This window comes from Hemibagrus wyckioides, linkage group LG06 (assembly GCF_019097595.1).
Source record: "Hemibagrus wyckioides isolate EC202008001 linkage group LG06, SWU_Hwy_1.0, whole genome shotgun sequence".
Classification (NCBI taxonomy): domain Eukaryota; kingdom Metazoa; phylum Chordata; class Actinopteri; order Siluriformes; family Bagridae; genus Hemibagrus; species Hemibagrus wyckioides.
This window is the reverse complement of record NC_080715.1, coordinates 37,425,252-37,441,850: the sequence shown is the minus strand read 5'-3', so window position 1 is coordinate 37,441,850 and position 16,599 is coordinate 37,425,252. Positions and strand designations below refer to the sequence as shown.

At 42.7% G+C, this 16,599-nt stretch overlaps 1 protein-coding gene across 2 annotated transcripts in view; it reads right to left on the bottom strand.

The window, feature by feature from the left end:
* Nucleotides 1-16,599, bottom strand: part of sh3rf1 (SH3 domain containing ring finger 1) — a 44,414-nt gene that overhangs the window by 2,923 nt on the left and 24,892 nt on the right. The window contains exons 5-11 of one of the 2 annotated variants that reach the window (XM_058392360.1): nt 14,574-14,909; nt 4,890-5,000; nt 3,725-3,852; nt 3,074-3,244; nt 2,682-2,965; nt 2,241-2,563; nt 172-561 (exon numbers count right to left, since the gene is read on the bottom strand). In XM_058392360.1, coding sequence (XP_058248343.1) covers nt 172-561; nt 2,241-2,563; nt 2,682-2,965; nt 3,074-3,244; nt 3,725-3,852; nt 4,890-5,000; nt 14,574-14,909 — 1,743 coding nt within the window. The remainder of the gene's footprint in view (nt 1-171; nt 562-2,240; nt 2,564-2,681; nt 2,966-3,073; nt 3,245-3,724; nt 3,853-4,889; nt 5,001-14,573; nt 14,910-16,599) is intronic. The other variant, XM_058392361.1, reaches the window with a different exon arrangement.

The window sequence follows — 16,599 nt, the reverse complement described above, 5'->3', positions numbered from 1 at the left end:
GGAGGAAGAAGCTGGAAGAAGGATGAGGAGGAGGCAGAAGAAAGGAGTAAGAAGAAGGAAGATGGAAGGAGGAAAGAAGAGGCAGAATGAGGAAGGCATTGTGATTAGAATTTAAATGTCAGCTTTTCCCATATGCATGCTTTTCTTGCTTTTGGAAAAAAAAAAAAGTACCATGTTGATGTAACTGTACCTCTCGCACACTATTGGCCGTCCATCGTGCTGCATGGACAGGAGAGAGGAGCACGGTTGCCGTGGTGGCGGTGCAATAGGGGCGGAGTTTTCCTGACAGCCAGTCCTGCGTGCAGCCTCTGTATTTGAGGATGACGACGATGATGACGAAGAAGGTGCAGGTGTGTCTGCCTCCACGGGACAGGGCCCGGTCCTGCAATGGTTTCCACTGGCCGCTGCTGTTGGGTTTGACACGGGCTGTTCAGGTGCCATGGCTCCTTGCGGCATGTCTGCGGCCACGGCTTGCTCCGCCTCCAGAGTCGGGGAAGATGGAGGAGAGGGGCGGAGTTTCTTTTTATTGGACAACAGCTTCAACAGGCCTTTCTTCTCCCTCTGAAGCAAAGAGAAAGAACATGAGTTTACACACAGAACTAGCAAGTTTAAGGGAAAAAAATTTAACCCGGCAAACTCTCTTGCATGTTTTTATTACGGTTTCAGGATCCAGACGTCACAATGGCTAATGCTAATGGCTGACGGAATATCAACGTCACCTTTACCCGCTCAGATCGAAGAGTGAAGCAGTTGGCCGAATTTTTCAAAGTCATTTTAGTCAATAAATCCTATGATACTGTAAATACCCCGCCAATGATGCTTGACCTGCAACCTGATTGGTCAGGAGATCAAGTGTTTTGGAGGCAAAAACAATGTCGACCAAGGCTGTAACGCACGCACGTGCAATTGAGAAAAAGACAGCAAGGTGGAAAGTAAATGTATGAGACAGTGTACTATTAAATAGGTATCTGATTATTACTACTGATATCATTCTATTATTAGTTATAAGTTATATTAAAAGCTAACAATAGAATGAAACATGGATATTTCAATACATACTACTACTATTTTATTTCTCATAGAAGGCGACACACACACACACACCATCAACAACAGTAATCTTTTTCGTGTCCTTGTGATACTCGTTCAGCCTTAACTGCTGCGAGTTCTTCAGCATCACCTTGAAGTGTCGCGGCTTTACGAACCTCGACTGCATTTCTTATGAGGTAGAAGCCGATGAAAAATGTGAGCTATGCCCGACATCTCTGATCGCAGGAAAAATAAAAAGGAGTTAGACTGATGATAGGATAGGGAAGGTACCAGTCTGGGAAATCACGGGTGTTGAGGAGGTTCCTGGCTGATAGATGACGAAACCTTTGGAGCAGTGAGTCTGGGTGAGAATTACTTCAGATTTAGAAGAAGATCCGGTTGAGGGTCAACGGTTATTTTATCACGATCTTTCTAATGCATTATCGTTACTTTAGTCAGAATCGCAAGGGACTTGTATGAACAATTCCTTTCAGAAATGTCCCCTTTAATGGACAAGCTTTTCTTTAAGTCTTCAGAAGGGTTTCTCAAAAACATCACAAGCTGTTTCATGTGTTTTTGTGTCTTATTAGCATCAAGAGAGAGAGAGAAAATAAAGAAAAAGAAGCTAGCGAAGAAATGACTGTCTATATACGAGAAGAAACAGGAAGCTGTGCAGACGTTCCACAGCATTAAGCCCACACCAAGCTTTTTTTTTTTTTTTTTAATAAAAATAATGATAGTGTTGATTATTTCTGTCACACCCCTCCAGGACTGTTTTTACCCCCCTTACTTAAGAAAGCAGGAAATATTTTACGGAAATAATTCTGATTTTCAGATAGCTTTTATGATTTGAATCAGATACACACACAGCCAACTGATACTACTAACACAAAAACAACATGTTTGTAAGAACAGAGAAACTCAGGCTGGGTTTTGCAGGCGGTTTTCTCAGCATGTTATTTGATTCAGCGTTTTTAACAGCACAGACTCCAGGCAGGCAGATGTTTTATGCTGCAAAGTATCCTCAGGCTACCATTAAGTGGGTGTTCACACTCTGTACTGCACAACATCTCTCTCAGAATCGAGTCATTAAAGACTAGTTAATTAGCTAATTAGAGGAAGTAAATGAACACACACAAACTCCCCAATTGTGATGACTACCCAACTTTTTCCAGTCAGCAAATCTCTCGGATCTAACTGTGGCGCCTCACCTTGTCTAGTTTACAAGCAGGAGCCTGATTTGCTGCGGTGGCACCGAGAGGCTTAGTGTTGCCGGGAGCGACCGGGAGGGACACCATGGCGGTGGGTCTCATGCCATCGACCTCCAGAGAAGCAGCGCTGATGTTGGGTGGGGTAAGTGAGGCGGCAGCGCAGCCCATGGCCACTCCCATTCTGCTTGACGCAGGGTTGGAGGTGGAGACGCTGCCGGGTGACGGCTGCGGACACACAGCCAGGTGAGTCAGGAAAGCCATGGCGTTCTGGGACTGGATGGGCGTTACGGCTGCAGTGGGGCGATCCTGATTGTGGCACACGGCTAAACGTACGTCAAAAGAAAAGTGTTAATCGCTGAGCCAAAATGTTATCTCTGTACATAATTAGGCAAATCAAAGGTTTTCAACAATTAATTATATTTAAATTGAGCGATATCTTACCAGTTCTCACAGCGTTACGAGCTTGGTTCACCGTCATCTGTGATGTCACGTGCATGAGCACTTTGGGATGCTGACCAGACGGCACATGAGCTGCAGTGACTACAGCTGCCGGGATGGGGCTCGAAGGGGCGGGGCCTGTGCAAATAGGGAGGGGCTTGTTGGGGTCAACAGCAGCCAGGGCAGCTCCGATTGAAGAGGACGAGGAGCTGACTACGGTGATGCCACGTCCAGCCTGCGAGCACATTGCTAATGAAACTTTGGGCTGACTGCTGCTCGCAACCGTTCTGGAAAATAAACAAAAATAAATAAATAAATGTTTTCCTGAACTAATGGGGTTTTAATATGAACCAATGACCTGCTTGTGTGTGTGTGTGTGTGTGTGTATGACCTACCTGCTAACAGGACTCATGTAGTTACCGGGAAAAACTCCGATCTTGCCGGTGTGCATGGATGTTCCTTTAAACCAGCCGTCCTGACAGCGCTCCAGCACCAGGAACATCTCGCCCTTTCTCAGCTCCAGCTCATCCTCCTTACGGGGTGTGTACGGGAACATCGCAACGTACCTGAGAGCCCCGCAGTGAACACATGCAAATCATTTAATCACCACCTCTCTGAAGAGTCGCACTGCGAATACATCACCTAAAGCTTGAACATTTGTATGGTCAAGCTGAATCACCAGTACAAATCACTCTTAAGGACATCTTTTAAAGTGTGAGGTCACAGGAAAGTGCAGGATTACGATGTTTTTGAAGCCGCATTAGTCGCACGTGTTCTCGGGTAGGGAGAGCGATGTTGAAGCAAGAGGTGAAAAGTCAGGGGGGTAAACTCAAGAGTCAGACTCCGGGATGGGACCCGAGAGACAAATTGCGAGTGCCGCATTCCCCCGTCTCCCTAGCCAGTCTGACCTCTGAACTTTCACCTGTGCTCAGGGAACGCTATACGGAGGAAGGTCAAGCTGAAGCAGAAACCTCACACGTGTAGCAAATGAAAAACACGTACAGCCGTAGATTTTCTGCAAGTATGTGTGCTGCTTTGACACTTACACAGTGGGTCTCTGGCGTCCGCTCTGGTCGCTTGCAGTGGGGGATGGCCTCTGCCCCGCGACCAACGACGATGCCGCGCCCACAGAGGAGGATTGTGGGGGAGGAGGTGGGGGAGGAGGCAAAGTGTCCTGAAAGAAGCGAGCAAACGATAATGATAAACTGTCTCACATATGGCACGTTACGCTCATTCATCCATCCATCCATCCCTTAATCCTGCATATGGTTGTGCTGAATCCAGAGTTTATCCCAGGATCACATTTTAACCTAAAATTCTGCTCAAAACGAATCAATTTCCAAAGCCTGACATGAACCATGTCTATTCTCCAATTCCGTACCTTTAACAGTAACTGTTTACTTCCTGATTTGTTGACTGGAAATCGATTAAAGCAAAGTTCTGGAGAAGCTACTGCTCCGAACCCTAACCGTTTACCAACACTGAATTTGAAAAGATGAAAGAAGGCACAGGACACACAGACTATACACTCACACAGGCATCACAGCCACATCCATCACTCACAGGCATGAGTGTGTGGTCTAAGGCCAAGAGAGCACTGAAGGGGGAAAGGAAGGGGGGGGGTGTTTTAGTGTTAGATGACACACTGGACTTGCTCCTCTTTTGCAGCGTCTGCTAGTGTGTGTGTGTGTGTGTGTGTGTGTGTGTATTTGGGGGGGGGTTGGTTGGTTGATAGCTGATGCTGGAATTGAGATAATTAGTTCAAGCGTCTTCATGCTCAGACACACACACACACTCTCTCACTCATACACACACACACACACTCACTCATACACACACACACACTCTCTCTCTCACACACTTTTTAGATACGTCAGAGTCGATGCTTGATCAGCAATCTTGTTCAGAGCAGCAGAGATGGGAGGCGTTTCTAACTCATATTTGAAATGTAAATCACATAGATTTATATTTTGTATCAAATTCTAAGCTTCAGTATTTTACAAAAAAAAGTTAGTTTTGTGACTGATGTAGATCTTAACCCCAGAGAGACACTGCAGCTGTGCTACTCTACAGCACTGAAGATTTCTCAAATACAGATTACCTTCCCAACACCAGAATCACTGACCCTTTTACATAACACGCCTTTCACTCACAAACCACACAGCCCTTCATCCGCTTCCAGAGAAGTGAATACAAAGTGTTGGAACTGACCACTGGGATGGAGGCGTAGCTGGTTTCTGGAGGAAAAGTGAAGACCGTCGCCGTCGTTACAGGACTGCTTGGAGGGGGCGTGACAATGAGGCCTGTTGTGCAAATGTGAACCTGGATAATAAAAGAGAGAGGGAGAAAGAGGGAAAGACAGGAACATTAATTAACCAGAACCAACCTGCAAAAACACTGAGAAAATAAAAAGGCAAGGGAATGTCTCAGATCCTCGTAAAGCAAACGGGACAAGCCTGAACGTGACGGCTGTAAAGAAAAACAGAACTCAATCCCGAAGAGATGCATCTGTCTTCACGTTTTTTTTTGCATGCCTATGCGCCAGGCTACTCGTACACGACTTGCTCTCGTGAAAAACAATTCCACCTGAACTTAACACGACTAACAGAGCTGACCTGAAAATGTCAGAACCAATGAGAACATGTCTTTGGCGGCGGGAGAAGCGGATGACACGACGGCCCCTCTGGAGCTGTTCGAGAGATCTAGTGGAGCTAATTACTGTCTGGAGGAAGCTACACAAAAGGTGAACCTGTGTGAAGCAAATCGCTGTGTGTATAAAAGAAAAGGGAAAAAAAGCAAGAACAGGACATCTGATTAGAAATGAAGTCCTGACCTCGGCACACAGATGTTAACAAACGTTTCCAGATGTTCGCAGAACACAAATACAGGCGTGGACTAACAATACATTCGTTAACAATCCCAAAGGGCAAGTGAAATCTCTAAATGAGACTCCAAATGAAATCTGCAGGATTTAGTTGTCTGGAGGTCCAATTAATTAGGCTATAAAGTGGCAAGTAATATAATTTAGTGCTTTAACACAGACAGTGGAGTATCCAAAACTCTGAAGAGCGACCTCGCGCTACTGTATATAGTCATAATCTTTTTCTTGAGCCGAGGATAAAGGCAGAAAGGCTTTGAAATCAGCCTTCTTACACAGACGAACATCATTTGAGCTCGCATCATCACTTTTGCTTAAAGAAGTATTTCAATGCAAGGTGGTGGTGTGTTGTGCTGGAGTTAGACAACCGTCACTTTTGTCCTTGGAAATAGTTTTCAAAAGACGGTGAAGAGACGAGAATGATGAAGCATGTTGCACTTAGACAAATTTGAGAGATGTGGGAAGTAAAATAAACCACCAGGAACCTGCTGGTCTGCCAGGCCACTGTGACTGAAAACCCTGTAGTCTGGATATCCAAGTTGCTAGTACTAGTACTTGGCTATAAAGTTGTGTAGTTAGTCATGTCACATATAAGCACAGAGAAAATCTTGGTAAAAAATTGGAAGCTCAAGTGGTTAAGGCTCTGGGTTGTTGATCGGAAGCTCAGGGTTCAAGCCCCAGCACCACCAAGCTGCCACCACCCTTGAGCAAAGCCCCCAACCACTCCCTGCTCCAAGCATCATGGCTGACTCTGTGCTCTGACCCCAACCCTCCAAGGATGGTATATGCAAAGAAATATTACTGTGCAGTAACGTATATGTGACAAATAAAGGCTACTTAACCTAGAGTAAAGCCTTGCTTCACATCTTGGCAATGCTCAGCCTTGCACCATCAAACTACTGATCAATAACCCTCGAGTTGTCACTGTCCAAATTCCTGGCTTATGTCCTTGTACAGAAATATTAAACTGATAAGAAAAGATAGCACGAGTTGTATCATCCTTTGTTCTTTTCTATCCATCCGGCACTTTATGCGTTTAAGAGCTCAGCGGTGTGAATAATGCCTCTCTGAGATGCGAGACAGTTTTACATAAAAGCAGCTGCTGAAATGATTAAAAGTTGAATAAAAAAAGTTTGGGTGCATCCACTCGTTCAGCCTCGACGAGGTATTACGTTTTCTTTTGAAATTTATTAAAGCCATTAAGATCATGATCAGGCGTTTTTTTCCTTGGCACATTATTCCCTTGCTCAAGCTTAATGCTTAAACACGGCGCTCCGTTTAATATTAAATGCTTCAATTACTTCTCTTTCGCTCTTTTATTTGTAATTCGTAGTCGGATGAAATTGAAATGATATCAACTAACAGTTTGACTGTCGTCACTGAGAAAGCAATCTGGACAATGCCGCATTTCATAGAGATTTTAGTAAAAACTTTATTAAAATAAAGAAAGGTTTTTCTTCTAAATGTCCCATCCTACATCCCAGCAATTGACTAAACTGTTTTTTAATAAGTTAAAAATGATAATTTATCTATTTACAGTTACATTCATTGTTAAGCCGAGATTTCTGCTTTCGATTGGTATACTGTAGCAGGTACAAGTATTGGCACCGTCACTTTTTAGGCCTTTTAATCCGTTCACCTTACAAGTCTCTACAAATGTGCTGTTACTATAGTAACTACAAACAACAAGCGCTTTAATATACACCTGTGAATTGCTGCTCTTCTAGAAAATGGATTTAAGCTAATAATACGCCTGGTGTCATATTATAACGTTAATCCAACGGAAATGAAAAAGAGAATGGCTTTTTTTAACCAAGGAAGGTGTGGAGTGTTGGTTTTTTTTTTTTTTTTTTGTTTTTTTTTTTTTTTTTTTTTTAAGTGTTTGGTTTGTATCTTTTATTTTTCTTAGCTCAAGCTTCCCTAATAAAAAAATTCTGATTTCCGAGTCATTGTTCTGTCAAGGCCTGTCTTTACAACAACACAGCTTTTGATGTCAAACATCATCATAAATCCATGTCTTCATCCAAACAAATACTTGTTGGACGGAAGGATCGACATGATCCGTAACAAATGTCCTCATCTACTCCATTTCTGAATCGCTGATCCTGTCTTTTGGAGGCTTCTTTTATTTCTTTTCAGCATGTGCTTGCCTTGTGCGCATTAAATAGGTAACATCAGCTTATGTGCTATTGAAGCATGAGAGAATAAAAACACTTGGAGTGCGTTATACTGGACAGACGTTTTATAGCCAGAACAATAAGCCACGTAAACACGACACTGGTAACCATTGCTACAAAACAGAGCAAAAAAATAGCAACAGCAAACAAAAAGTGTGGGCTGACTAGAGCAAAATAAAACCAGCATCATAGTGTTATGCATGCATCAAACCTGTCAGCAGAAACGTGGAAGAGAAATCCCACACCAGTCGCAGGCAGTAACGAAAACAAAACGCTTCAAAGCGAGAATGCTGAAAATCTCAGGAGGCCCTGAGAGAACAGTAAAGCAGAGGAAGTTCCAGTTAAGTCTCGCCTGGAACGTGAAGCAAAAAGTTTTAAAATGCAGATTGGCGCGAGGGCCAAAAATAGGAGTCAATGGGGACACAAGTGAAGTAATAATTCTACAGAAAAGGATAACGATCCTCCAGATCCATTTTAAATCTGATTCGCTTTCCTGCTCTCGCTCTCACGGTGCACGGGAAGTCTTTTTGCGATGATTCGGCATATTATATAGCTGCCTGGAGAGCGCATCAATCACGGACACCTTTGATAAGGTCCATGATAAGGTCGAGTTAAAGCTGCGAGATTATTAACCCTGGGAAGTGTGTGTGTAGACGTGTGTGTGTGTGTGTGTGTGTATACACGTGTGTGCAAGCATGTGTGTGCATGTTTGTACGTGTGCGCATGTCTGTGTGTGTGTGTGTGTGTGTGTGTGTGTGTGTTCTGATTTAAAAACCTGAAAAGAGTGCAGAAGCAGTGTTGAGATTTAGATAGTGCTTTCTGGTATGCCAGACTTGAACAACACTGACTACAGCTTTAACGCTTCTTTCCTCACAGGCTTCTGGCACTTCCGAGCGTCTAGGTGGCCGAGCACGGTGGGAAATTCACTCTCTGAAATGAAATCGTCCAAACTGCCCACTCACTTCCTCTGTGACCGAACAGCCAAGAAACATGAATATGCTTAGGGAGGGTGGGGATAGCTGGACGGAGATTTATACATTTCTCATAATGTTTTATTTTTCCTCAACCATCAACAGGCGAGAGTGAAGCATAAGTCATGCTTCTGATGCGAGATCTGACCTAAACTATTGCATCTGAAGATTATTCACCACCACAGGACAGTCTGAGGAAAGGGTTGTCTGCCCTCTTCCTCATACATGACCTCACAGATGGCCACGATTGGCTAGTTTCTGTGATTGACAGCCAATCATCAAGGCACTGTTTACACAATTAAACTGCATATCCTGTGTCTATCTGTAAACAGTGGATGTAAATACACAATACAATATTGTATTGAGTACAAATGCTTAAGTGTAAATAGTAATATGGCAGAAGCTGGAGTCATAAGCAGGGGTGGGAACTGACCAAGATGAAATGAGGAGAAAATCAGCAGGGGGGGGGGATGCTTTCACAAACAGTCCTCAATTACACGGTGTGATTCACTATAGTCTGGGACATTAAAATAGTCCTGTATGTACAGTATTTCTACATATAATGTAATCCATAATGATTACTAGATTGGTAAAAAGACACGAATAAACGGCTGATGAATTAGAATTATATGTTATAAGAGCTAAAACCCATTACATTTAAACCGGTTGAATGGGTAAGATTAATTCTCATTACAGTGGCATCTATCATGGGGTGGGATGTACACTATAAGGCAGTTATTTGAAGTGGACATCTAGAAAGCAGGAATAATGGGCAAGCGTAAGGATTTACAAGCGGCCAAATCGGCTAGACGATCGGATCAGAGGCAGCTTTTGGACACATCAGAGATGCTTTGGTGGCACAAGGTGGACCTTCATAACATCTGCTAGGTGGTTTTAATGTTATGACTGCTAAGAGTATTAAATGATCTTATTAAATGATCCTATTAAATGACTTTAAAAAGCACTCAATGGTCATACATGTTAGGTGTGTTATAATGCATCATGGTGCATTATATATATTATATATTTATAATGGTGCACAGGTCCTTACATAGAGAAATATGAATAGTAATAGTAATTGATGAAGGAATTACTTATTAAGAGTTTATAAAAATGTAAGTTGGTAAGGATATTAGAGTTATAATAGGTTATGAATGGTGTGTCCAGTCTGGTCTGGTCAGCACAACTAGCGAGTTATTTGATGTTTAGTTCTAAAATAAGGTTAAACCATCAGGATTTTAAAGCAGTATAATCTGCAGTGAAGCAAGCAACTGCTTCTACTTCACATCCTAATGCAGTGAAGAGTCTAAAAGCTTGGCTTCAAATCACACATCCTCTGCCAAAAAGCAATTCCTAGGGGAGTTTAAAGACAGACAAATTCCTATTAGAAATATTAGATCCTCCTCTTTCACTCCCTCTTTCTCTCATAACCCCTGCTCTCTCCTTCCGTCAGACGCAGGCTCTTCTCTGCTTTAACACTCCTCCCGATTCCCATGTCCTCGTGTCTTTCCACACAGGGTTTGATTTCCGCTCAAGTCCATGATTTAAAGTAGAGGAGTGAAAGAGTAAGAATGTGGCAAGGGACAGATGGGTCACATCTGATGAACTTGATGCATGATGTAATTCCATAACGTAAACCTGGAAAGCATAACGCGGTCTCAGAGTATTAGAAGTGCGATGCGTGTTTCGTGTTACAAGCATGAATGCACTTTTGTGGGATTTGGATCTCGTAGTTAATTATTAGCACTGAAACAACCAGACAGGAATGTTTAAAAAAGACTTGATTACAGCCTTTTAAAATGAGAGGGAGTGTGACGGAGAGAAGGATTGCGTGACTGAAGGCTCCTACTGCTTTATGACTTCTTTATTCGGGAAGAAAAAGAAGAAGATGAGCAGCATTGCCCAGACGGTTTGCTGATTTCAGGGGAGATTCGCGACTGGCACCAGGCGTCTGTCTGTCAGTCGACGGAAAGCAGCGACGCAGACTAAAGCGAATTAATTACAGCGAAGCCTGGGGAACGAGTCGGCTGTCAGAAGAGGAGAAGTGGAGGAGGGAAAAAACAAGGGATTGCAGGATGTGAAACAGATAGAAAGGGTGGGGGGGCAAAAGAGAGAAATTCAAGGATATAAACAGACAGATCTAGAGAGAGAGAGATCAGAGCAGAGGGCCTCGGGCTAGCGATTCGTGCTGAACGTGTTTACTGCGGCATCGTGAACGGACAAACAACAAAACAGCGCTGGCGTTACTAAAAAAGGAGTCTAATTATAGACACAAAAACACAAAGGAAACGGAGCTAGCGTGTCATCAGGCTTTTCAGAAACGAGCAGAGTTTATACGAAACAGAGAGGTACGATTTACGCTAAGCAGATAAACATACTGTAAAACTCGACCTGCCTATAAAGCAGAAGTTGCACAGAAACTCAATTGCCAATTTAAACAGGGTGTAACAATACATGTAATTGTAATTCTAGTAAAATAGTAATGTGTTAGTGTTACCAGAGCCAAATTCTTATTTTCTAAGAAACATTCCCTCCAGGATTTGGCCACGATATCTGAAGGAGTGTGTTTGTTAAAAATTGCAGCAGAAAACTCTGGAATTTGTGTCGCAGATTTTTAAGAATGCCACGGCAAAAAAATAAATAAATAAAAATAAATAAATAAATAAATAAATAAAAATCAAGCACTTCTGGCCAGAATAAAAGCATTTTCTCCTCCTTAACCCACAACAACGTGATAATTAATTTTTTTTAAATTAATAAACAAGTTGAAGTAAACACAATTGGTGCGGAGGAAGAGACTATTTCTTCCTCTTACTAATTTGTACACCCATAACCTTTAAAAATCTACTTCAACCATGAAGGAAGCTGCTAAAGAAAAACTCTTCCAGACCGTTGACCTTGTTTCTGTTCGGCTCAGTTAAAAATATAATCAGTTTGTCGGCAGAGTGAAAAGAAAGAGCTTGGATGGATGGATGGATGGATGGATGGAAGACAAAAAAGAAATCTGATCAGGTCACCTGCTGGTTACGAATAAATCCTACAAACATTCAGCTAATCGATCATCAGAGTTCACGGCAATGAGAATCACAGACAGATAACCTGAAAGCATAAATAAACAAGAACTTTCAATCTTTATAATTTGTTTTAAATGTTGTGAAACGATTTTCCTACCAGCTTCTCTCAATACTTATAAATAAGATAAAACAAAAAAGCACACACCACTACAGTTTATTTATTAGGTGTAAATTATGGTCAAGTGTCTGCAGGTTACAGGTTACTATGGAAACCGTAACCTGGTATTACAGCAGGAACCACTGCAACCAATCAGATTTGAGCACATTAGTGTTACTGACCGAAAGAAGGATATTTATATTTTTTTTAACCAGCACATGATTCCTGCTTACACCTACCGTAACCCTAACCTTGAAAACGAAACCTAGAGTCTGCACCATAATTACAGGATTGCTAAAATGTCCTCACGGCATCAGATTTCCCATGTCTCCCATCGCCGCGGCGACGCTGCTCGTCTCTACAGATGAAGTAAAAGAGCACACAGACGCTTCCTCATTCCACTGCCTCGGACGCCGCATGAAGAGCTGAATAAGGATCGGTGTTCTCTCGGCTCCGGCTCGGCCTTTCCTGCCGCCAACAGCTTTCAGATCAGACAGAAACCTGAGAGACTCCAAATCCGTCTCGGCAGACGAGAGGTGACCTGGCTGTCCTTCTGGCGGCTTAGGAAAAGCCAAAAAAAGGAGTAACATATGACTCTTAAGATACAAAGTGGATAGAACTTGTGTTTCATTCCTGATAATACAGAAATGTGCCAAGAATTAGGATTTTGAATTATTAGTGAAGGACAAAAATCATCCATCCTGAAGACTCACTGACCGACACTGGAGAGTCGTATCAACTCATATCACTTGTCTCCTTAAAGAAAGATATCATCCTTGGTTAAAGAACACACACAGACACCTGCTCTTACTTTTTCTCTCTTTCACACACACCAACATGCACATACACGCTCGCATACATACACACGGACACACAAACATGCACTCGCACACACACATACGCACTCGCACACACACGGCTTGTGTTATGTAGAGCCTCTGACGTTAAACGGAAACATAACACAGTAGAACAAATGCATTGTTCTAGAAAATTCCATTCTATTCCATTTCATTTGCATAGCGCTTTTCACAATAAACACTGTTAAAAAAGCAAAGCAGCTTTAAAGAATTCTATCAATTCAGGATATAAATACAAAAATCATCAATTTATCCCTAATTGTTAACTAATGGATAAATTTGAACTGTTTTATGAATCTAGAAGCTTCTTGCAGCAAGGTTCCTAGATGTCACCACGCCTGTCTCTCAGACATCAGTGCAGAAAGCTGACTGTCATCCTGTCATTACTCCTGTAACCTCAAAAACGATTTTTTTCAGGCAGCGAAGTCGAAAGCTGTCATCCATCCATGATTTTCATTTCCAGAGACGTGGAAAGTGGCACTTTGCAGACAGGAGGAAGTCGGTATGGTTAAACATGTCTGAGCTGTTTGCATTTCATTTCTTCACTTTTATTCCTGATCCTCCGAGGGTCCACATACCCTTTTATCCCTTTTTGATCACAGATTTTGATCACAGAAATGCATGTGACATCACCACAACACACACATCTCACCACACCAAGTTTTACCTCTAAAAGTAAAAGCAATTTTGCTGCAAATCACACAAAAAATTACAAACTATGCAATCAGCACTGACCTACTACTCCACCTGGTGTGATCACACAGTCACATAACATCCAAATAACACAAGAATATAATAAGAAGAAGACGTGGCATCAGTTTTGCTTAAATACAGTCCATTCTACTAAGCAGTTCCTTATTTATGTCTATTTTAAATACACTGCAGTACAGAGTCATTAATATTCATAAGGAGACTTGCAAAAAAAAAAAAAAGTTGCTGCTGCCCCTGAATGCCATTTAAAATGCAGCTGTGGCAACATCATGAACCTTTATTTGATACTACAGTTTATCGGCATGATAACGTATAACCTCCTTCCCTGTTTGACCAATAAATAAATAAATAAGCAGAAATTGTGGGTCCTGGGTGTTGCAACAGAAGAGAGATCATGAGTTCAAATCCCAACAATGCCACAGCCAGCAAAATTGGCTGTGACCTCTGAGCTTGAGGGACAGCATAGTCTCGCTCCGCTGTCAGTCACAGGGACACCAGCCAACTGCTGCTGTCTGTGAGTTCATATAAAGAGCATCATGTAAAGAGGCAGGTTGGGAGAAGAAAGTGCCTACTTTCTGCCATCACCAGTAACTAATCAATGACTGGATGACTGTGTTGAATGAGAGCACAAATGACTGAAGGACTGCCTGAGTAACTGACTGACTGCCTGCGTAACTGACCTACAGCCTGAGTAACTGACTGTTTAAGTGACAAACTGACTGCATGAGTAACTAAATGTCTGTGTAAATGACTACCTGAGTATCTGACTAACTGCCAGAGTAACTAACTAACTGTCTGAGTGACTGACTGCCTTAGTAACTGACTGGCTGAGTACCTGACTAACTGACGGACTAGAAGATGGCCTAAATAACTGATTGCCTGAGGAACTAACAGACTGCATTAGTAACTGAATAAGAGAGTGCCTGACTAACAGACTGCCTGAGTAACTAACTAACCAACTGCCTGAGTAACTGACACTATTCAGTCATTGGTGTCTGTGAGATTGTGTATGAGAAAGAGGGCAGATTTCATTTTTATGCTGCTCTATAAGTAGCATTTTGAAGTTGAAGATGTTGAGGCTGATGATACACAGAACCATGCAAGTTGATCATCTTTTCTCTTTCACTCACCTGCGAGGGGGCACTGGAGGACAAACCCCCGCTGAGCTCTCCGATGCGGGCGGCCGCTGTCGGGTTCGAGGAGCTGATGAGCACGGGCCCGCTGATCTCCATGGAGTGTCGCTGCGGCGGCGGTGCCAGGCAGGGCTTATGAGACATGGTCAGCGAGGTGAATGAGTGGCGCTTCTTACTGTTCTTTTTCTCCCCTGTCACTTTTTGGGTGCCATTGGCTTGGGGGCCAGATGATGAGTTGGAGGAAGAGGAAGAGGAAGAGGAGGAGGAAGTGCCCTCAGCAGAGTCGTCTGGCACCTTGTCGAGCTCGATAAGCTGCCGAGCAGCCGAGTTAAACTGCGAGACAGAGAAACGACAAAATATTCGGGAAAGTTAGAAAGCGATTTATGCAAGCGATACTTTTTTTGCGCGGAGCGTATTGTCGAGATGACGACGAGCGCAGATAAAAGCACGACAGGATCAGAAGAGGAAGAGAAAAAGAAAGCAGGGGAGTGGGTGGAAAAAAGGGAATCAGATGCATATTACTGTCAGTCAGGAGATGGGATCGTAGGCAGCATGGGAAAAGGGACTTAAAGCTTTAGCTTGTGACAGAACCTTGTTACTATCTCTCACACACACACGTCACCGGAGCAACAAATCGACACCACTGCATAAAAGCAACCAATCAGAAGTGGAACCATGCACTAAAGTTGCATTCACCTGCATGTCCTGGAGCACATACATCCTCATTACGCTAACTGAGTCATGTTGATACACGCAGAGACGTTAAACATCAGTGTTGGTGTTTGAGGCATGTCTGCCATTTTCTGCTCATCAAATATCGATGAGTAACCCTGTATTATACTTTTATGTGCTTAAAGGGTGAAATCAGCCAAGGCCTATTGATATACGATAGTGAATTAGATACCGGTTGCATTCCCAAAAGTGTCTGAATGGGGGAAAAAAGAAAATCCCACCTTTATTTTACCAAAAAAAAAAAAAAAAAAAAAACTTCAACAAGAAAACAACACAAATTTTGAACAGAACCAAATGAAAGAACATCATCTTTTAATTCTCCAGAACTGCGGCAGAGTTAGAACAGACACGTCAGGAAGAATGCAACTGAGACGATCCAAAAACGGTTATGAGGATACAAAAGAACTTGGAGGCAGTGATAAAAGCAAAGGAGAATATTTTTCAAATGATATCACTTGAGTTTTTTTTCCCTCCACTCTCTCTATTTGACACTTTGTCATACTAAAGGAACATCTGTGAAATGTACCATTAAACCTCCTGCTGGTTCAAATAACTTCTTAGGGTGTGCAAACTTTTGCAGTCAACTATAACTATTGTAAATTTCTTTATAGACTGGAGTGGATTTAATAATTCTATATACAATTAGTCTTTAATTATTCATTCACAAGGCTGGAAAACGTCTAAGCATAATGACGCTATGCATTGCATTTATGTACGTTTTATCCAGTCAATCCATCAGCCTTTAACAGGTCCACAGCAACAGCATGAGCGCTGGAAACAGAACCCCGCCCCCTCCCAACCCTTCTGTCACTCTCTTTCATACAGCCTTGTTCGTGTCTCGTCTGATGTCAGCCGAGTCTGATATTACATACACAAAAGCCCTCGCTTGTTTTTGGAAACAAGCTGGCAGAGTGAAAATAGCTATGGCTTTTGTGCTCCTTGTCCCTCCTCCCCCTCTTTTCTCCCTCTCCCTTTATTTCTCCATTTGCATGCGAGTGACGCTGCTGAAGACATGCTTGTGTGACAGCAGTTATTTTGGACGGTTTTGAAGCTTATTTTAGGGCCCAGGTTAATGATGGAGAAATGCTCAACAAAAGGCAGAAATTAAGTTGTAACTGTGGGGAGAAGAGAGTAACTACGCTGCTGAAAGTGTGTGTGATCGAGTGAGTGAGTGAGTGTGTGTGAGAATGAATGAATGGTTGAGTGAGGGCGCAAGTGACTGAGGGACTGCCTGAGTAACTGACTGCCTGACTGATGGGGTAAGAGAGTGAGTGTGTAACTGACGGCCTAA